The sequence below is a fragment of the Antedon bifida genome, chromosome 5 (assembly GCF_963402885.1).
Source record: "Antedon bifida chromosome 5, ecAntBifi1.1, whole genome shotgun sequence".
NCBI classification, from domain to species: domain Eukaryota; kingdom Metazoa; phylum Echinodermata; class Crinoidea; order Comatulida; family Antedonidae; genus Antedon; species Antedon bifida.
In genome coordinates, this window is record NC_136230.1 from 5,683,790 (window position 1) to 5,705,201 (window position 21,412).

At 35.7% G+C, this 21,412-nt stretch overlaps 1 protein-coding gene across 2 annotated transcripts in view; it reads left to right on the plus strand.

The window, feature by feature from the left end:
* The window catches only part of LOC144843092 (E3 ubiquitin-protein ligase MYCBP2-like), a 43,859-nt gene that overhangs the window by 6,675 nt on the left and 15,772 nt on the right, over positions 1-21,412 (plus strand). Inside the window, exons 12-48 of one of the 2 annotated variants that reach the window (XM_078699781.1) lie at positions 260-464; positions 961-1,128; positions 1,625-1,786; positions 2,505-2,685; positions 3,648-3,880; positions 4,179-4,401; positions 4,883-5,217; positions 5,787-5,934; positions 6,140-6,435; positions 7,299-7,426; positions 7,614-7,702; positions 7,947-8,081; positions 8,244-8,327; positions 8,572-8,665; positions 9,003-9,195; positions 9,302-9,552; positions 10,121-10,342; positions 10,775-10,864; positions 11,023-11,118; positions 11,533-11,736; positions 12,326-12,451; positions 12,646-12,824; positions 13,195-13,340; positions 13,897-13,997; positions 14,353-14,562; positions 14,822-15,044; positions 15,441-15,559; positions 16,328-16,641; positions 16,873-17,017; positions 17,490-17,737; positions 18,074-18,189; positions 18,319-18,407; positions 18,754-18,870; positions 19,177-19,314; positions 19,560-19,677; positions 20,192-20,316; positions 21,076-21,361. In XM_078699781.1, the coding sequence (XP_078555907.1) occupies positions 260-464; positions 961-1,128; positions 1,625-1,786; positions 2,505-2,685; positions 3,648-3,880; positions 4,179-4,401; positions 4,883-5,217; positions 5,787-5,934; positions 6,140-6,435; positions 7,299-7,426; positions 7,614-7,702; positions 7,947-8,081; positions 8,244-8,327; positions 8,572-8,665; positions 9,003-9,195; positions 9,302-9,552; positions 10,121-10,342; positions 10,775-10,864; positions 11,023-11,118; positions 11,533-11,736; positions 12,326-12,451; positions 12,646-12,824; positions 13,195-13,340; positions 13,897-13,997; positions 14,353-14,562; positions 14,822-15,044; positions 15,441-15,559; positions 16,328-16,641; positions 16,873-17,017; positions 17,490-17,737; positions 18,074-18,189; positions 18,319-18,407; positions 18,754-18,870; positions 19,177-19,314; positions 19,560-19,677; positions 20,192-20,316; positions 21,076-21,361 (6,337 nt within the window). Of the gene's footprint in view, positions 1-259; positions 465-960; positions 1,129-1,624; positions 1,787-2,452; positions 2,686-3,647; positions 3,881-4,178; positions 4,402-4,882; positions 5,218-5,786; positions 5,935-6,139; positions 6,436-7,298; positions 7,427-7,613; positions 7,703-7,946; positions 8,082-8,243; positions 8,328-8,571; positions 8,666-9,002; positions 9,196-9,301; positions 9,553-10,120; positions 10,343-10,774; positions 10,865-11,022; positions 11,119-11,532; positions 11,737-12,325; positions 12,452-12,645; positions 12,825-13,194; positions 13,341-13,896; positions 13,998-14,352; positions 14,563-14,821; positions 15,045-15,440; positions 15,560-16,327; positions 16,642-16,872; positions 17,018-17,489; positions 17,738-18,073; positions 18,190-18,318; positions 18,408-18,753; positions 18,871-19,176; positions 19,315-19,559; positions 19,678-20,191; positions 20,317-21,075; positions 21,362-21,412 lie in introns of those variants that run through there. The other variant, XM_078699780.1, reaches the window with a different exon arrangement.

Genomic DNA, 21,412 nt, shown 5'->3' on the forward strand with positions numbered 1-21,412 from the left:
TAAACTATTAAAAATAAATTATTAAATTTGGTTGGCAAAAAAGGGAAGTGAACTTTAATGGAGAATTATTTGAACAACTCAGGTGCTCAGTAATTAAAGTATTCAATTAAATATTATAATAGTTATTCTTGTTTATTTTGTGAGATCCCTACCTGTATAGACTCTACATATGCCAAATATGGACACCCCTTGAAAGAAAAATGGAATAGTCCAGGCGCAGTAGTGAGCCGTATGAATTCTATATTCTTAATGTTATTAGGTAATGTTCGCTGGAAAGGCTCACAGTTTAGGCATGAAGCGGGAAGGTCAAGGTGCAAGCAAATGGACAGCGCTTACCATACAGAAATCACCCAAGATTGTCCAGTGTGCAGTTGGACATGAAGGTCACCACGCCCTTATGGTGGCGGATGATGGCGCTGTTTATTTTACCGGGCTAGCTAGACGAGGGGAAGATGGTGACCAAGGTAGGTTTTCACTATATTCTTAAACCCCTATTAAGGAGACCCCTGTATAGACGAATCCTCTATTAAGGAGACCTCTTAACAGAGGAATCCCCTTAGTTGGGCGTATTATTTCCATATATAGTGAGGGTCCCTAGCTTCGGCTAGATGGACCACCCTTGTTAAATATTGTTGAAATAAATATATTTCCCCTCGTTTGTTTCACAGTAATCTGTCCCCTTATTAGAGGAATGCCCAAAAAAAGCATTCTACTATAATTAATAAAACATTTTTAAATAGACTGCCATGTTGGTTTCAAATTTCACATTTTTTTTTTGCAGCGCCATGAGCAATGACTGTTGGAATGGCGCTATATAAATTGTATGATTAATTGATTGATTGATTGATTGATTGAAATTGACAAATAAAACAGTACTTTGTGAACATTTGCAAAACTTTAAAAGATATTTGATTAAAATTCATTAATGATTAAAATTGATAATACTTTTTTTTTTATCAGTGAAGGGACAGAGAAATGCTAAAGCCAACAAGCCCAAGAAGGTTCTCAAAATGGATGGTAAACACACGATATACGCAGCTTGCAACAGTGGTAGCAGTGCAATGGTTACAAAGGAGGGAGAGTTGTACATGTTTGGTAAAGACACACAAGAGGTTGATCCTAATACAGGTATGTGTATTCTAAAGCTCTGTCTACACTATCAAACTTTATGTGACAACAAAATGTGATGTGCCCATATATGGACATTATGATGTCATATCACTACCATATTTGGGTATATCACTACCATATTTGGGTATATTACTATCATATTTGAACACATCCCACTTTTTTTGTCAAACTAGTTCGATAGTATAGACAGAGCTTAACATATAGGGACCTACTAACTTTATTGCCATGTTCTTGGTACAATGTTAGCTCTTAGTAGTTTTGTAGACAGATGTTGAATTAACTAAAGCTCTGTCTACATTATCAAACAAAGTGTGATGTGCCCAAATATGGTAGTGATATGCTTAAATATAGTATTGATATGACATCATCTTGTCCATATATGGGCACATCACATTTTTTTGTCACATAAAGTTTGATAGTGTTGACAGAGCTTTATATAGGGAAAGGTTTAATGCAGTGATTATATCTTTTTTATCATTTAATTTTTTTAAAGGTCTAGTAACAGAATTAAAAGATATACCAGTATTACAAGTAGCTCTAGGTAAACAACACACATGCGTTCTGACCAAGGCAGGCATGGTGTGGACGTCTGGTATCAATAAGAGAGGCCAGTGCGGACGAGGACCACCACCTGGGCAACAAGCCAGTAAAGAAGGCAAGTACTATCAGACATTCTACTGTATTTCTTATACCAAAGTCATTAGTGTACACAGATAGTAATGTTAAATGCACAGTAGTCAGTCAATCCAGAAAGTTCTTTTTTTTTAATGTGATCAAGAGAACATTTATACAGGTGTGAGGAGTTTGATAGCTGAGTGGTTATGACACGTGAATGTCATACAGAAAGCAACTCCCAATCCACTCAGTAAATGACTACCTGGGTGAAAAACACTAGGGATGATAAGGCACACAACTTTATGTGACAACAAAATGTGATGTGCCCATATATGACATCATAGCACTACCATATTTAGGGAGGATAAAGTGGTGTGGAAAGGAACTGGCCACCCTACCACGTAATGCCGAGGCTTAAACTCTGTCTATACTATCCAACTATATGTGACAACAAAATGTGATGTGCCCATATATGACATTATAGCACTACCATATTTAGGGAGGATAAAGTGGTGTGGAAAGGAACTGGCCACCCTACCACGTAATGCCGAGGCTTAAACTCTGTCTATACTATCCAATTATATGTGACAACAAAATGTGATGTGCCCATATATGACATTATAGCACTACCATATTTGGGCACATCACACTTTTTTTCAAATTATTTTGAGTCTAGGCAGAGCTTTAGTACAATGAGCTCCTAACAGCTCATTCCCCTACATTCATAATGAACACGGGACTCGCCTTTACCTTTACAGGGGTGGCACCTTTACCTGCGGAAGAGGAAGTAGAAGAGGAGGAAGTGGATAAGGAAGAAGAGACACTTTGTGACCATGAGTGGAAACATGAACAATGTATGATCTGTACAATATGCAATGAATGTACAGGCTACGGTGCTAACTGTATCAACACCATCAATGCGGACCGCAACCCCGGAAAGTAAGTTATTTCATTTCATTTGTTTTGTCTCCATAAAATATAAAAAAATCTGGACAAACAACAAGAAAAACAACACACAAAACCAGGCAGAGACAGGATTCCTAAAAAGCGAACCTAATCACTATCTAGTAGGTCCCCTATTACTGATTGTATAAAAAACATTTAGAATAAAATTTGTATAAAAATTACAAATGCATATAAATACTATATCAAAATAAATATATTGCAATATGACATTATTGCACTAAGGATTTTCCATTAATTTGGTGTTGTGGCGTGCTTTGGCTGATGTAATAATGATATTATCCTGGATTTATAAAGCACCTAATACTGTTAAACCTCCAAGCTCTGTACATATTATTATATTGGTCATTTTTGGATCAAACACGTATGGAAAGATACTACTATAATGCAGTGAGTATTCAGCTCGAAGCTGTGTCCTGACCTTACCAGGTACACATTTGTACACCTTGGTGGAGAGAGGCAAACATAAATAAAGTGTCTTGCCTAAGGATACAAACAATGTGACTAGAGTTAGTTTCAAACTCGCGATCACACGATCAGTAGTCCAACTTCCAACATACTGCGCCAAACGCGTGTGATTTCTAAAACCAAATTTTCGCCAATACAATTTAACTTATATTAAGGGGACACCTTCAGGACGTAACAAAGTGTTCCCTTAATAGGGATGATCCTTGAATGTGATAATAGTGTAAAGCTCTGTCTATGCTATCAAATAGTTTGACAAAAAGATGTGTGATGTGTCCAAATATGGTAGTGATATGCTCAAATATGGTAATGATATGACATCATCATGTTGATATATGGGCACATCTAATATTTTTTGTCACAAAAAGTTTGATAGTGTAGACAGAGCTTTAAAGATATATTTTTGCCCTCGTTCATTTCATATTAAATCAAGTTTTGATTCAGTCGTTCATATTTCTTGCTTTTTGTGTCAGTGTCTGTGGCTGCGGTTCCGGTGACTCTGGTTGCAGTAAATGTGGCAGTTGTAGGAATTGTGCAGGTGAGGGCAAAGGTCAATTGAGAGGAGGAGGAGGAGCGATGTTCCAGAACTTGATCCGACACAAGAATATCACTGACAGAGATCTACTTGCCCAACTACAGCAAGTGTTTTTTAAGAAAGATGGAAAAAGTCGCTTGGACAAAATAGTGCAAGAATCAAAGGCATTTGGTGAGAGAAAATAACTTTCTTTAGTAGTTCAAATAGTTTGTACTTTTTGCGAAGCACTCATGCGAATCAAACTGCTTGGGTTGAAGACACTTGATCCAAATGAAGTCGTAGCAATTTACTCTTTCAGTGGAAAATTTTAATGTTTTTCTTTGTGAGTGACGTTGGATTTATGCTAATAAATTTGCCTAGTGGAAAAAATACTTCAGGGAAGATAACAAATTGTTGGGTTCTAATCCAAATCCAGGACCTTAACAACTTATCTACAATTCACTATTTCAATTTATTCTGTCTTTACCAGCAGATGAGGGTAGCGTAAGTGGAGATGATCGTGAAGGTGAGAAAGAGATCTGCCAACCAAATATTCTAACATTAGCAGAAATCGTTATCAATGATAACAAGATCCCTGCAGTACAAGTTGTTTGTGGATCTTACCATACTGTGGTACTGCTCAGGAATGGTGAGGTGTATACATTCGGTATGGGCAACCATGGGCAACTAGGGCAAGGAGACTCCGAAAACAGGTATGAGTAAAAAAAGTTAATTTTGTATTGGTTTTTTTTATTGATGTTTAGGCTTTTACTTACAGTACAGTCTTCTGTTATGCAACAAAAGAATTATTTAAGCTCTGTCTACATTATCAAACTAGTTTGACAAAAAAAGGTTTGATGTGCCCATATATGGTAGTGATATGACATCATCATGTCCATATATGGGCACATCACATTTTTTTGTCAAGGCTTTAGTCACTTGCCAAATACATTGTGAGATGATTTCCTTACTCTGACGTAAATTGTACTTTTTATACTCAGTACATTGCAAAACAATTTGAGATTCGAATTCACAACCCCCAGATCACTAGCCTAAACCAGCAAGCTTCAAAGAATTAACTGCACTACTTTGAAAATACAAAATGAAAAAGGACAAAATATCTAACTTCCTTGTAAAGCTACTGTGATATTTGAAAATGTCAAAGATTGTGATTGTTTAATTTTAATTCTTTAGGTATAGTCCATGTAGAGTACCTGTGACCGAACCAATCACTCAGATAGCAGCAGGCAACCACCACACTGTGCTACTAGCCACCTCAGGATGTGTGTACACTTTTGGACAATTCCAGAAAGGCCAGCTTGGTAGGCCAGTCAACGAGGAGAAGAAAGAACCAGATGCCAAGTCCCATCTAGTACCAGGGTTAGTGCCTGGCCTTGGCCCTGAGTCTGGTAGGAAGGGTAATTGGGTGCAAGCAAGCGGCGATAGGACTTTTGTGAAAGTGGATGAGTCATTAATCGGGGCTAACACGCTAGAGAAATCTCTTGTGTTTGCTACCTTTAAAACAATAGGTAGGTTTCTTTTACTGAATAGTTTAACATGCCTTTTCAGCATAGTAAAGCTCTGTATACACTATCAAACTTTATGTAACAAAAAATGTGATGTGCCCATATATGGACATGATGTCATATTGCTACCATATTTGGGCATATCACTACCATATTTGAGCACATCACGCATTTTTTGTCAAATTATTTTGATAGTGTAGACAGAGCTTAAGATGTGAAGGAAATGTGTGGCACTTACATGCAGTTAGTATGCTAAATATTTTACACATTTTGGAAGCTAAAACGCCTTGCACCGGCTACTTGTTAGTCCCTATGGTGTATTTGGTGTAAAGCAGGCCTGCATGATGACTGGGACAGGGTACCTTGTTAGTCTGGTGCTACTGAAGCAGAAGTTGTGTAGGCTTGCTGCTTCCTACATTAACAGGAGGTTTCTGGAGTCTTGTCTGAGCTGTGGCAGGCCTTTCGTTCCCCTCCTTACACATCTCTTAAATGTATTATAAATTTTAAATTTACAGGCATATTTTCACTGGTAATTAAGCCTTGTTTAATGATAATTTTGATATATTTAAAAGGTATCATACCTAAGGAAGAGTCATCAGGAGTCAAGTGTCTTATGGTAAATCGGTCAGAAGGTCAATGTCGGAGTTTCTCAGAGGTCAACAGTATTAATCAGTGTGCAGATTGTGTAACCTTTGACCCTATCTACAATGTATTATGGAGGTAAAATATACACCACAAAACACAAAATATCATCTCGTACAATAAGTATATTGTATGTGTAGGCCTATATAATTCATTTATTTTATTCATTTCGACAGTATAAAATATGTATAAAAGAAATATATGTACTGTATATATAAAAAACAATGCCAAGGAGAGACAAAATGCTGTAATAATTGTATTAAAAATGAAAATTTTTTTGTAGCTACAATACTGAAACTTGTGAGGTTGCATCCTACAGTGCAGTCAAGCCTAGAATCAAAGTCCTAACATCCCAACCAGGTCAGACTCTATCAGTCTTCAGCCCAGAGCTAGCCCTACCAAACACCAACCAAGGGCATGTAACCAGTTCACAATGTGCCTTGTACATTCTTGCCAGCCTAGACACTCTAACAGCTGCTCACCTTGAAGGCTGGAGTGTGGAGGGCCTAGAAAATCAAACAGCAAAACCACCGAAGGCCTTTACAAAGGAGGATTTCAATGTAGTACAAAGATTTGAAGGTAAATTTATGTTACATTATTACAATGATAATTGTAATTTTTTGCAACTGCTGTGGAGTCAGGGTGTTGAGTAATAGCTACCTCCACAGTAGTTTCAATTCCTGTTGGTGCAGTACCCGCTGCTTACTTGGGCTTGAATCTCGGTGGTCTAGAGGTATGAGGCTAGTGATCTGCAGGTCGTGGGTTCGTGTCCCACGAGAGTATTTGTTCGCAAGTATTCTCGATGTACTTGGTATAAAGTACAAATTAAGTTTGCTACCTTTAAAACAATAGGTAGGTTTCTTTTACTGAATTTTTTAACATGCCTTTTCAGCATTAAAACTCTGTATACACTATCAAACTTTATGTGACAAAAAAATGTGATGTGCATGGAGTTAGTATGCTAAATATTTTACACATTTTGGAAGCTACAACGCCTTGCACCGGCTACTTGTTAGTCCTTATGGTGTATTTGGTGTAAAGCAGGCCTGCATGATGACTGGGACAGGGTACCTTGTTAGTCTGGTGCTACTGAAGCAGAAGTTATGTAGGCTTGCTGCTTCCTACATTAACAGGAGGTTTCTGGAGTCTTGTCTGAGCTGTGGCAGGCCTTTCGTTCCCCTCCTTACATTACATATTCCTTATATGCATTATATTATATTGAGTGTTTCAACTGGCAATTATTAAGCCTTGTTTAATGATATCTAACTTTGATATATTTAAAAGGTAAGTACAAATTACGTCAGAGTAGGGCAAAACATCTGATCAACAATGATAATTGTAAACTTTATTGCACAAAAACCTTATATGGTATTATTACATACCTACCTGTATTCTTAAAATGAATTGTATTTAGAAATTTATATGAATTCCTTATCTTATAGCATATGGAGGTGGCTGGGGTTACTCTGGTCATTCTATCGAGGCACTGAGGGTCAGTGTAGACACCAATGTGGAGCTAGGTGGTTTAGGCCTATTTGGTGGTCGTGGAGAATACACAGCAAAGATTGCAGTAAGTAATATAATTTGCTTTATTTTTTTTTTTTTTCATTATTTACTATCAGCAGCTGGAAAGTTAGGATACTTTATTTAGTCTTTCAAAATTACAATACTTTTACAAATGGCAAAACAGAATAGAAAAATTAAGAAAATTATTTGCTCAGCTTATCAGAGTCTTAAGAGCACATTTTCTTTTGTAGATATTTGACCTGGGGTCATCTAGTGAATATGAAGGGGAAGGTGAGCTACTGGCAGAAAGTGATGATATCATCTATGAATGTGGGGCTAAGTAAGTCTATCAAACATACTTTTACTTTTTTTTTTTTTTTTTTTTTTTTTTGATTTGCTGGATCAGTAATTCATAATCATAATATTCAGAAAGTTTAAGTACATAGTTTATCAGGAGCAAGTAACAGACATGAACTCAACATAATAATTGCTATTACACCATTATTAACACCAATAAAATATACAAAAATACATAGAAGGTATGGCATGCCTTTATTTTAATTACAAACTAATTTCTTTCAAAGGGAGACATTTCCAGTTTTATTTGATGAGCCTGTCCCTCTAACGGCTGGGCATTGGTACACAATCACGGCTAAAATCAGTGGTCCAAGCAGTGACTGTGGGTCAAGTGGTCAACCATCGGTCACCACAGAAGATCAGTAAGTGCAATTTTTAATTAATTTCATTGTTTAACTAGACAAATGACTGAGTCTCCTGTGGTATAATGTGTTCGTTGGTGCCCTGCTTGTCGCTAGTTTTTCTTGCTTGAAATATATCAACATACATGATCTTAAGCTGCTATTTATTTCTCTTTTTATCAGAGTGGTGTTTACGTTTAAAAGTTCAAGAAAGACCAATAATGGAACCGATGTAAATGCTGGACAGATTCCTCAGATACTCTACAGGTAGGCTGGGGCTAAGTAGGCTAATCATTGTGATTTATTCTAGTCTACAGAGGGCTGAAAAAAGGGCTGTGGTAGTCAGTTGTCCTGCAACCAGCAACTTGCACACCACTAAGCTTTCTCAAGCTCTGACATAAAGATATAATGGTTGGGAGTCAATTCTTCAGATTCTTTTTAGTGTATGATTTGTAATGTTTTTATTCTTTTTAGTGTATGATTTGTAATGTGTTTATTGTTTTCCTTTCAGATTTTGCCAGCAAGACTCTGGGCTAAGTCGTAGAGAAACACAATTAGAAAATGTGCATATACTTGATAAGGCTTTCAGCAATACTGTTACACCTGTAAGTCCAACTGTCTGTCCATGTTTTAAGTTAACTGGGTTATGGTCTGATTGGTTTTTAAAAATGTGATCCCTTCCAACAGTAAATCAATTTATTTTATATAAGTAGTTGATAATTCTATCTACCTATGAAGTAGATTTTTACGTCAGGGAACTAAGTTTATTTGACAAACGAACGACTGTTCTTACAAACAACTGTTCTCACTAGCAACTGTTCTAACTAACGACTGTTCTTACTATCAACTGTTCTTGCTAACGACTGTTCTAACTAATTACTGTTCTAACTAACGACTGTTCTAACTAACTGTTTTTACATATCATGTATGATTCCTCTATAGGAAGCATTTGAATCACTTACGAAACTACTAGAATGGAGTCTAACAACTTTCAGAGATGTTGCTAAGGAAACAACTGTAATCAAAGGAACTGCCCTCACTGCCATACTACTAGATTTAGAAAGATTAGTCTACATTGCCACAGCCACTATGAGGTTACTTCGGAATTACATTTGTGAAATTTATTCAAAAACAGGTGAGAGACTACAATTCACTTTGTAGCATTGAAATATTAGTTAAATTATAATTTTAAATGCACAAATTTAATTTAATTCATTTTATAAAATATTATTTCTTCTTAGGCAAGCAAGCCACTCTTGAAACTAGCCAATTAGCAGAATGCGTCGGTAATACCGGCATTTTATTGCGCATGATTTTAACGGAACCGAGCAGATTATCGCAGCTTCTTGGAGAAAAGGGAAAATGTTTGGAATTGTGGCAAAGGATACAAAACGAATGCGATCGGACTTTTGTTCAATGTTTTCACGCTTTTTATCCCACCTATCAACTGAAATGGACTTGCCTGTGTTGGCAGCTAAACACTATGAATCAGGTAGGTATATAACAAAAATAGTGGCATTGTATCTTAGGGGTTAAATAAAGGCTTACCAATCCAAGGGATATGCTTTTAAACCCTTTAAAAAAGCCTGTCGCCATATTTACCAATCACCCTTTTTACTTAAAGCTCTGTCTACACTATCAAACTAGTTTGGAATACCCAAATATGGTAGTGATATGACATCATAATGTCCAAATAAAGGCATATATTTTTTGTCATATTAAGTTTGATAGTGTAAACACTGCTTTAGTTAATTGATATTTAAGTCAATCAGTATGTAAGGATTTTCCTTAAATGTTGTACTAATGTGAATGACGAAGGTAGCTGTCAATATCTAAGCTTTATAATGATACTTAAAAAAGCATTGGTTTAGTTTTTAATTTGAATAGCTGCATTTAGATTGAAAAATGGTTAAAAAAATAATCATATATTCATAAAAATACTATTCTATCTTCTATAGTTAATCACGATCATGACCAGCCGATTCTGGCTTATGAGTTAAAAAAAAAACAGATAAAAATATCATATTAACAGAAATTTGGTTAAATATGTTTTTCTTTAGGTCGATGCTAACAATGGCTACTTACTGGCATCGGTGTTAGAAGCACTATGCGACACGTCCATTCGCTTGACCTCTGTCCTGCCAATAACCAAGGACCATGAGGTGGAGTTGGTCCTAATGAAGCACTCATCAATGGATGATAACTTCCCTACAATGGTGTCCACAGATCCAATGTCATCCAAGTTCCCTGAACTGGTTGCCCATATGGAACAAACAACACAGGTAAAGAGTTTTCTATTCAACAATTGGAATCCTTCAATAATTTATAACACCTGAGTGTATCCTTGTCATTCACTATTTGTATATATATACACTTAAATAAATTCCTGATTTGTGGGTCGCATGGTGTGCAATAGTACACCAGGTGGGTGTAAACTCTTTTCCTAGGTAATGTGAAAGAGGTACAAGAGATGTCTGTTATACATATTTCTGCTATTGCATACATCCATACACATGGGGTATCAAAGCACTGTACAAAAAAAAATGCAAATTTACCTGTATAGTATAGTATTATACAGAAACAATCAAGCATATGAAAAACACAAATTCACTTCACTTCGTATTGTGATAGCTTCAGTGACTAAGGCAAATTAAGTTCTAATGAAAATGGTATTATTTAGAGAAACCTATGTCAATCATTTTCTTTATTTTCAGGTTGAAACTGGGTCTTGCAATAGTTTCCGTGAAATGTTGGATCGTCTTTTAGATATTTTATCAATTTCAGTCAGGGAGATGATGCGAGGGGTAAGAATTTCTAAAATCAATTATTGTAAAAAAAAATTGTACAATTTTATCAATCTTTTTTTAAACAATTGCAATTAAAAAAAAATAAACAAATATTACTCACATTAGCCTTTAATTTTAAATTTAACTCACTGCTCACTCATTTATTTATTTTTCAGGACAGACCAAGTTATCCTAAATTATTAGTGACAAACACATGTTCACTGTTAGGTTGCCTGGTCAGTGAGCTAGCAGCCATTTCTACAGGCACGGAGGTGAGTGGTAGCAAGTATCTTTTAAAAGCCATAATCTGCAACATTTGCATGTCTGGTAGTGAATGATAGTTCTACAGTAACTACTATAGAAACATTACTTATGAAAATTTTGGGTGGGGTAATCTATTTGTTCTATGGCCACCACCAGGTAGGCTTACTTCATTAAGGCTTCTATGAATGGATGACGAGTTGGGAGCAGGAACGCTAGTACCGTTTTTGATTACGATCATGCAGGAAATTACCTCACATGGTCACATGTGTCTGCCACTATTAATTATATCTTCCACTCGCATCTATTCATATTTAGTTCATTCAGAGATAAAAATAAAACTGTTGTTGAATGTTTATCCAATGAATATTCATGATATCAACTACATTCTGAATTTAATATTCATATATATATTTACTGATCAGAGTGAGAATCAAGCCACTTCTCGACCTTTATGTAAGACACCCTCAAGGTTTTCTCGATGCAGTCAAGCACGTGGCTGGAGCACTGGTAATGGGACACCTGATGCCATTTGTTTCAGTGTCGACAAGCCTGGCATAGTGATTGCTGGTTTCTGTGTTTATGGTGGCCACAGTAGATACAACTATGAATTAGAACTACTTGATAATGTAAGAATCGCCAATAACAATTTGTCAGACTTTGAATCATTTACTGTCCTTCGGATAAGACGTAAAGTCGTTGGTCCCCTGTACATAGTGCACATTAAAGAACTTGGTACACTATTCACTAAGAGTAGGGGATCGTTTCCCGGTGTGCTGATCTGGTAGGCGCTGCACTTCTGGCTACCGTGAGTCTGTGGAGGGCCTAATCCGAATTTCCTCAGTTTCCAGTTATGCTTGAGGACAAATATAAATACCAAAAAAAAAAAGTAAAATCAGTTTTAAATACACCTACTATATGCAGCCGAAACTGTGTCTATTTCCAAAGTATCATAGGAATATTTGGTAATACAACATCACATGTGTTTCGCAAGTATCTAGTAACCTAACCCTTAACCTAACATGATACAGGCACCACATGTGATATAAATGAGATGCTGTATTCCTATGATACTTTGGAAATAGATAGTGGGTTGAGATACAGCACTGGGAATCGGGTACTATATGTAACATTCTTCAGGTCAGAATTGGGTGATTTTTATTTGTGATGACCTACTAATGAATATGCCACATTTGTTGATACTTTTCTTCCTTTTAGAGTGAAGGAGGAGATGGGCATGGACATCGTTGGAATACTCTAGAACTCATCAAAGGAATGTACTGCCCAGATGACTGCACCAATGATATCGCTGAAATTAAGTTTGAGAAACCCGTCCCAATAAAGGTATGCAATAAAATATAAATCATGTTTTTTTACCTTGTTCAATAGATGTGATTGCTCTATCTTTTCTGAATGAATTTTACTGATCTATTATTCAGTATAGAAACATTAAGAACATAATTGCAGCTTTAATAAATAGTAACTTTATATTTCTAGTTGTTTATAATTTAAAATATTTCGGTTTTTGTACTCTTTAGGAAGGAGTAAAATATGCTGTGCGATTACGTAACCATGGTAGCCGTACCGTCAATGGAGACAACGGAATGTCGTCAGTAAAATGTTCCGATGGTGTAACTTTCACGTTTACGTCTTGCGTACTCAGTAGTAATGGCACGAATCATACGAGAGGACAAATACCACAGATATTATATTACAAGTAAGTCAACTTTATCAGAAATATTGTCTTGTGTTGTTTAACTTTTTAATGTGATCAGGTTAAATATAACTGTAGAGTTTAAAAAAAAATTGAGACTTTTCAGTTTCAGTTTATTTTCCATATTATAATATTATATATTACACAAAAATATGTACATAATATGAAAGGGTGACCAAAAAAAGGCAAAGCTCGTACAGGGTTTGGCCATCTTAAAGAAGAAAATACATGTTACAAACGTAATTTGAGCAGCACAAGATGAGATAACTTTTAAACAAATTTTAAACTAGTGAATTGAAGGATTGAATTTTAGTTTACATAATATTGTGAATTTGTAAATGATTGTTGAGTGTCTAGATGTTATCATTCATAGTACGGCATTAGAATGCGAGAAGTCGGGACCAGAAACTAAGAGCGCAGACATGGAATATCAAGCCAGGAAGAATGCCCTCTATGTAACAAGTGCAATAGTTCACACAGCATGTGACCTCCTTAAAGGAGCCGAAGAAAATCTTAAAGGTATAACAATATGATTATATAGTTTATTAGTCCAGTAACATTTGTCGTAATTCCAATTTTGAGCATTTAAATGCAGCAGGATTTACAATTTAGCAAACTTAAGCTTGTTTCCTGTTGAGTTGCGTTTAAAATAAAATAACGATGACGATGATCGAGCCGGACTGTTAATATTTACACATCTTTACGCGATCGTTAATAGTTTCTTGGTTCTCTCGAGGATTGCTGAGACAACGCATCTCAATGCAACTTAACGCAACTCAAAGATCAACAGGAAAACAAGTAATTTGGAATATAGCAGTACCCCAATCGTCTGCATAGGCTTGTCCCTTGAACATGTATTGACCGTAGTGTTATAACATATATTTTCCCTTAATCCTTTCACAGGAATTTGTCCACTTAATAGTAGTGTCCCAATGGAGGAGTTCTATTGTAAGAAAAGAATCATATTTAAATGAGTAATTCTTTTCGAATTTTTAACATCTTGGATTTGTGAAATTAAGTATATTTTTTATTTTTTTTATTAAAATACCTATTCATTTACTATTTATATTTTCAGGTTCAGAGATTGCCAACACACTAGGTGTATCTGAACTGTTCACACACCTTCTACCACTTGTCCTGGCCCATACAGCTCCAGTGGGATCATCAGATCCTAGGGTAAATGTTTTTAATTTTGTTTTCAACCACATTACAATCAATTTAAACATGCCTTCTAAACTAAATCTTGTATGTTTTTTCCAGTGTGTAGCAAATTATGAATGTATTGCAAAATTGTCTTTGCTTTATCTATAATTTCTACAGCATCATACAAAAATTGTGTGATACAGTGTCACATATGTAGCATATATGACACCTGTATCATAGACCATAACCTTACCATAATACAGGCATCACATATGATACCTGTGAGACTGTATTACAGAATTGATCTATGATACTGAATATTAATAAGATAAAGTATCACTATTGTTATATAATTTAATATTTAGCATTCTTTTCTAATGTGTTTCAGAGTGCTGTACAGGTCTTAGGGTTAGTCAAAGAATTGTTACCTTTAGTCACTGCTGTCAATCTACAAACAGACCCGCCCCTTAACTACTCATCAACCAATGGGCAGTCAGGAGATTTAATGACTGACAGCAATTCAGTCACAACCTCCTCCCACTATGCCGTAGTAGAAAGTGATCATCCGTATAAAATAGCAACGGTTTCACATTATAAGGTTAGTAATTCAGAACTTATTTAATTTCATTTTAGAGATACTTCAGGAATTTTATTCATCCATTAAAAATAAAATACATACTCAATTTAGATCATGCTGTTAAGAAACAAAGCATAGAAAAAACAATATTTTTGCCTGGATTTTAACCTGTGAACTCTTGACATAAAGTTCACATATCTATACAGAATAGTTAATTTCATAAACCTTATATTTATTATGTAGTAATAAATTATTAATAGAAATTTCTATCACAATTTAGGTAAAATATCCAGAAAATGTGAAGTGGTTAGTTCTTGAATTTGATCAACAATGTGGAACAGCACAACCTGAAGATAGCCTCCAGCTCTACATCCCTGCCAGAGGACAGCAAAAACCTGTTGTTCAAGAAGGGGAAGACATTCAACAAATCAATACACACTGGGCTGTGCTTAATCGGTTCTATGGCGATTCAAATTGGCCAAGCAACTCTGTTATTCTTCCAGGTTAGTGTCATTTTTTGAACTGCTAGAATAGTGTTATTGTACATTTACTTCAATAAAACGGTAATTAAATAGAAGTTGCCAGAAAATAATGTCGTTGTATCTAAAGTCAAATGTTTCTATAGTGTTCCTATATCAGTGGCAAGGGGAAAAGGACCTTAATACGCCTAAGGGGCCCTCCAACGGTGGGTGGTTACATTGGGGTGCTCATGCTCTGGGACCCCTTAAGCTTTGTGGCCCATGAGTTTAACCAATGAGCGCTCATAGCCGCTACGCCACTGGCCTATAGGCAAAACTACCATATTTCTTTAGAACGAAATTTCCAGCTGTAGATTTAGGAATTGTTACGAACAGATACAAGCTTGATTTCATGACAATAATGTGTTATTTCTTGTCCAGGTAATGAAGTAATATTTTCATTAGAAACGGCTTCTGATTATGTGAAAGACGAAAAAGCTAACCGTTATGGCTTTAAATGTGCTGTAGTTGGTTATGAGTGGTTGGCATTACCAAGACAGGTGAGTAGGAAAACAGAACTTGACTATAATCAGAGTGTAAATCATGTCTGATGCCTGTTCTATTAGATAACATAACGTGTGTAGATCCGATTGTATTAAAAAAGAAGAGGAAACAGACATTCGCAGTTTCGCCGGTCTATAAGTCGAGGGCATGGCAATAACTGTATTTAACCAATCGAGTGCCGTGAATTGAAAGGTGCCTGTATATAATGGCCAATCCGATGATCAAACTATGTCATGTTAATTCGTTATGCGCATACAGGAAAGGAGTAGGAGGACTATGATCAGAGTGTAAATCATATTTGATGCCTCTCTGTATCAATGGTTTAATATTTAAATAGTTAATTTTTAAAATATTTTAATTTCCTTTAAATTTGTGTTTGTATTAATATTAATATGCAATTTTAAAAAATAGAAAAAAAATAGAAAAAACATTTTTTTTAATGATTAAATATACCACAGCACCAAACCGGTATTTTCTATTCAGTATATAGCTAGTATTAGATAACAAAATAGCCAATAGGAGCTTTAATTTGTGACAACCAATTATGTCATGTTAATTCATTATGCACATGCATCAATATGGGACATGATTCCTCGCTCCTCACCTTGACACAGTATTTTATGGTTTCTAGGTCAAGGCATTGATCGACACCACATAGATTGTCGTTGGTCACCACATTTTGAAAGCTCTCTAATAATTGACTGGACTGTCAATAAACATAATATACATACAATATAAAAATGTGTTTATTTTTTTTTGTTTAGGGTTTACTGCATCTGGAGAAAGAACTCTCTCATATAGGAGGAATGTGCGCATCGTCGCTGATGAAGAAGGAATTGTGTTTACCACCGGAAGAGGAGGAGACTGAGGAGGAACCAGAACCAATCACAGAAGCTGCTCAACAGATATTCAATATTCATTCGGTTCTTCTAAGCAAAGGTTTTGCACTAGCACGCCCTCCAACTATACATCAAGCACTAAGCGGAAACCTACCCATCAACACTGAATATAACGAACGTTCGTTTTTACAAGATTATGTTCACTGTACAGCGAATACAAGTGGGGGAAGACTAGCAAGGTAAGATTCTTTACTAAACATTCTCACACCACCTTAAGGCCAACTAGTACGACAAGGCCCGACGAAACATCTTGACTTGTCTAAGTTGAATCCCGACGAGACGAGTCGTCCTGTCATAGCGTCAGGCGTAGTTTTTAGGTCGTCGGGAGAACTTACTGTTGAAACAAAGGGTATTTTAAATTTCACATCTGCTGATTAGCTTAAAAGTTTTCAATGTTGTTTCTGTCATAGATGGCTTCAACCAGAATCATATGTAGAGCCAAAACAATGTGACATAATCTACCAAAGAGAAGAGATCAAATGTCGGAAGGCAACGGTGATCACACTAAAAACACATGATCAATATGGCATTCTCGTTCATGTACCACAACTCAAGGTAAGCAGTTTCTCATACCCATTATTCTTTAGCAGAACTGGTTCTTTCTAGTTCCAGGTTCATGAATGTGGGGTAATAACCTGTGACTTGCAGCCTAACTAGGCTGAATTGCGTACAGGTGTAGACGACACATATAATAACTTTCTTCTCCCCTAAGGGTCCTTTTGTGTCAAGGGCTTTCACCAAACGGCACCCGTTCGTCTGTCCACAACAACTGAATGAACCAGTACACCGTGGTAACCCCCTACTCTTTAAAAAGATGACCTGAGTTCTTTAAAGTTAACACAAGCCAGATGTGTACACTTGGCCTCCAGTTTTAAGGCCTTATCCAAGAAGACTTGTTCTACCACCAGAACAATGGTTGAGGAGTGACTTGAACCTGTGCTGATTGTATAGCTATGGTTTTTGCCGCCCCTATCTTAACCGCTTGCCGTTTCGACTAAATTTTAATTGGTGCTTTTCTTGTGGTTAGGTTGAAGCAGAGGCTGTGCCACTTGGCAAGCAAGAGCATCATCTGGATTCAGGATCACAGTCCATGAAAAGCAACAGGAAAGGCGAGAAAGACATGACCTTTGGAGGTCATCCTATGCCGCAGGTTGACACATCATTTGAACCAGTGATCCGTAAAGACAGCATGGCCTATAATTCTATTACCATGATGAAAGAGTATGAGAATTATTCTTTTGAAGAGTTGCGGTTTGCACATCTGCCCGCCAAGAGGTACTTGACAAGATTTTAAGTTTCATAGCATGTTTAAAATAAGTTTTATGAAACTCTGTACTACAGTAGCACACCTTCTTAAGGGGACATTATCCCTGAAAAGAATGAAGGGAACTATATGTTTTAACCACATCCAACCCCTATCCAAAGGACACCCTATTAAGGAGACACCTTGTTGGGTCCTGAAAGTGACTTGTTAAGAGGAGTCTACTGTACTTTTTTTATTAATTGATTGAAACCAAGAGCTTTAAACAATAATTGATTTCTATACCAAGATTGATTGTCTAATCATTGATATAAATACTAAATAATCTTACTTTGTTTTTATTATTTTAGGCCAAGTGAGAGTATGCTGGTTAGAGCTAACAATGATGGTAGCTATAGTGCTCATTGGACCCCAGGCCTCTCTGGTCTCTATGCAATACACTTCACTATTGATGGCTACTCAATGGGTAAGCATTTAACTTTTTTTATCATCATAATTACATAAATTATTATTTTTATTTATACTTGTTTTAGTGATTTTGCAGTAGACTTTAATTATAATTTATTTGTAATGACGTAATTATTTTTTTTTTTAGATGAAGTTCCAAAGGTTGATGTTGGTGAACCTCCCCAAGGTGTAGTTCCTCCCCCTCCAGTAAAGAAAGTGCAATCCTTACCAAATAAGGTAAATCTTCATACAATAGTTTGAACAATCACATTTTTCTCCATAGTCTATCCCTAATTGATTACGTTAATCTCTGTCTATGTTATAAAACTTTATGTGATGTGCTTATATATGGACACGATGATGTCATATCACTACCATATTTTGGCATAGCACCACCATGTTTGGGCACATCACACTTTTTTCGGTCAAACTAGTGTGATAGTGTAGACAGAGCTTTAGAGTAGGGCAAATATCTTGCCAATTACTCAACTCCTTGACACAAAACTATACCACAGTAATTTAATACTAATCCTAAATTATTTGAATAATCATGTTTTAATGGATTTTTGTTTTGTTTTGTCAGACCCGTCAGTTTGTTGCCAAGTTCAGTAGTGGACTGCGTATACGCAGAAGTCCTTCGCTGCAAAGCGAACAAATTGGAAAAATAGATGTTAATGGAATAATCACATATGTTGACGAGGTAAGGTGCTTTAAACATTCATTCATCAGTGTAAATTTACTTCCATTACAAAGTCACATTACTCTCGTACGGTATACTGACAAGCATTCAGCGCCCAAATGGCAGCTGGGTAAAAACTGTTATGAAACATATTTGTACGAGAGATGATGGACCGGTAACGTCTACCACTTTGTAACACCTCAAATACATTATGCATGATAATGGACAATGAAATTATTGTAAATATAAATACTGTATGATATTATTATTATTATTATTATTTTATAAAAATCTTTTGCAATAACTTTTTTTTTATATATGTTTCAGATTCAAAATGAAGATGGTGTATGGGTTCGTTTAAATAAGGACAGTATTCATAGATTTTGTGGTACCAATGGATTCCGTGAGGCATGGTGTATGCAGTTTAATCAACATGTTGGAAAAACCTTTCTTATTCCTGTAGATGTAAGTTCACATTTTGTATTATAAAGTATTTCCCAATTGGATTTTAAAGTAGAACCACTATTCAGGTTGCACCCCTATTAACCCCTACTGCCTCTATTTTGGTGGCACCCCTATTAAAGGGAAACTTTCTCATGAAGCAAACAAAGGGCAATATATATTTTAGCACTACTGCCATTCTGGAAATAACTACAATAAATTAAATATAATAATAATAAAATAAATATTTTTTTCTCTCCAATTTGTAGCCGTCTAAAAACCTAAAGAACGATGAAAACAAAGAGAACCAGGATGAATCCAAGAAATCTTTAGAAAGGAAGATGGATAAAAGCAAGCTGTTATCAAGTCTTGTTGTTAATGCCATTGGTAAATATGCTTACTCCTATAATTGATTATGTAATGTAATGTGTTTCATTTCATATAATATATATTTTAATCAAAAGAAGAATAATAATATTCATAATTATTTATATTGATTGGTGGATCATGTCTTGAACATTCAAAACAAGAAAAAAAGAAAGCAAAACAATTTCTGGTGTCAATATTGTTTATCGCAGATATCGATGTAGGAATAGCACCACCAGTATAATAAAAATTATTCACAACATGATCATGATACGAATGAACAGAGAAACAGCAAAAATGATCCCCTAATTCCTTCCCATCATGCATTGTGTAACGTCACCCTCTTGTGATATTAAGCTATCTGCTATAATCTTTATTGCTAATTAGATGATTCTAAATATTACATACATATGAGATCCTCCTCTTCTACATTGTAGAGCTGGATTTTTTTTATGGCTTTCTTAACTAATAGTATAATATACAGTACATAATAGTTTTTATACATTTTGTTTTAACTATGTTACACTTTATATAGCCGAACCAGGTCTGTACCATGTGATTCACTGTGGTGCCTCTGGACATAATATACGCTGTGGTCCCAGTCTGAAGGATATACCAATTGGTATGATGGTACAGGGCAACCACTTAAACGTTATACAGGTAAGGTATATCTAACTTTATGGTGTTTCTCATGGTGCCTTGGAGAATATTGCACAAATAGAGTGTGGTTGTATTGGTATTAGCTACATGAACCATGGTCAACATTATTTAAGCTCTGTCACACTATCAAACTAATTTGACGAAAAAAGATGTGCATTTTTTTGTCACATAAAATTTGATAGTGTAGACAGAGTTTTACAATGTAATCACATCTATTTTACCATTATAATTCATCTGTTTCTCCATCTTAAAAGAAAATATGTGTTGCTATTTTTCCAATCGTTTACCTCTAAAGCGTGGTTCCCACTAGCGACGCAACGCAAGTGAATTGACCAATCACAAGCGATGGCTTATTCGCTTGTGATTGTTAACTGTCTATAACTTCGCTTGTCATTGGTTAAAACGCTTGCGTTGCGTTTACGTCCTTGCGTTACGTTCTAGTGGGAACCAAGCTTAATGATGCTTTTCACACCATATACAGTAATAATATTATTAATTTAGCTTCATATAGAGCACTTTCCAAAGTATCAGTATGCCAACCAGTAAGACATCAGAGTTTGACATTGACTAATTTTTTTCTGTATATTTTTGTTTTAATGTAAAGCACATTGGGGATTGATTTATTATTATTATTACTAACTCCCTCATCCATTCCGTTTAATATGCAAGTTTGCATTTTACATTTAGGATTCTCAGATATCCTTGGCATTCATTGCATATATTCTGGAAAAAAAACCAATCTTTTTTCTGTTTGTAAAGGTAAAAAGGCAGGATGGATGTCTGTGGGTTAAGCTTGATTTAGACAGTATGTCTCGATACTGTGACAGTATGGAGGGTGAGGCTTGGGCACTCGCCAAGACCAAGGGAAACATGTATCTTGTTCATGATAAAAGCTTGAATTCCGAGCTGAAGAAGGAGAATAGTGAGCTTGCTAGCAGTCAAAACCTATTCAAAATCAATGGTTCTACTATGCCAACCAGTAAGACATCAGGGTTCGACTTTAGGAGCGCCCTCACACATCCTGCGTTCAAGTTTAATATGCAAGGTGTGTATTTTACATAGGATTCTGATTACATGACATATGTATCTTAAATAT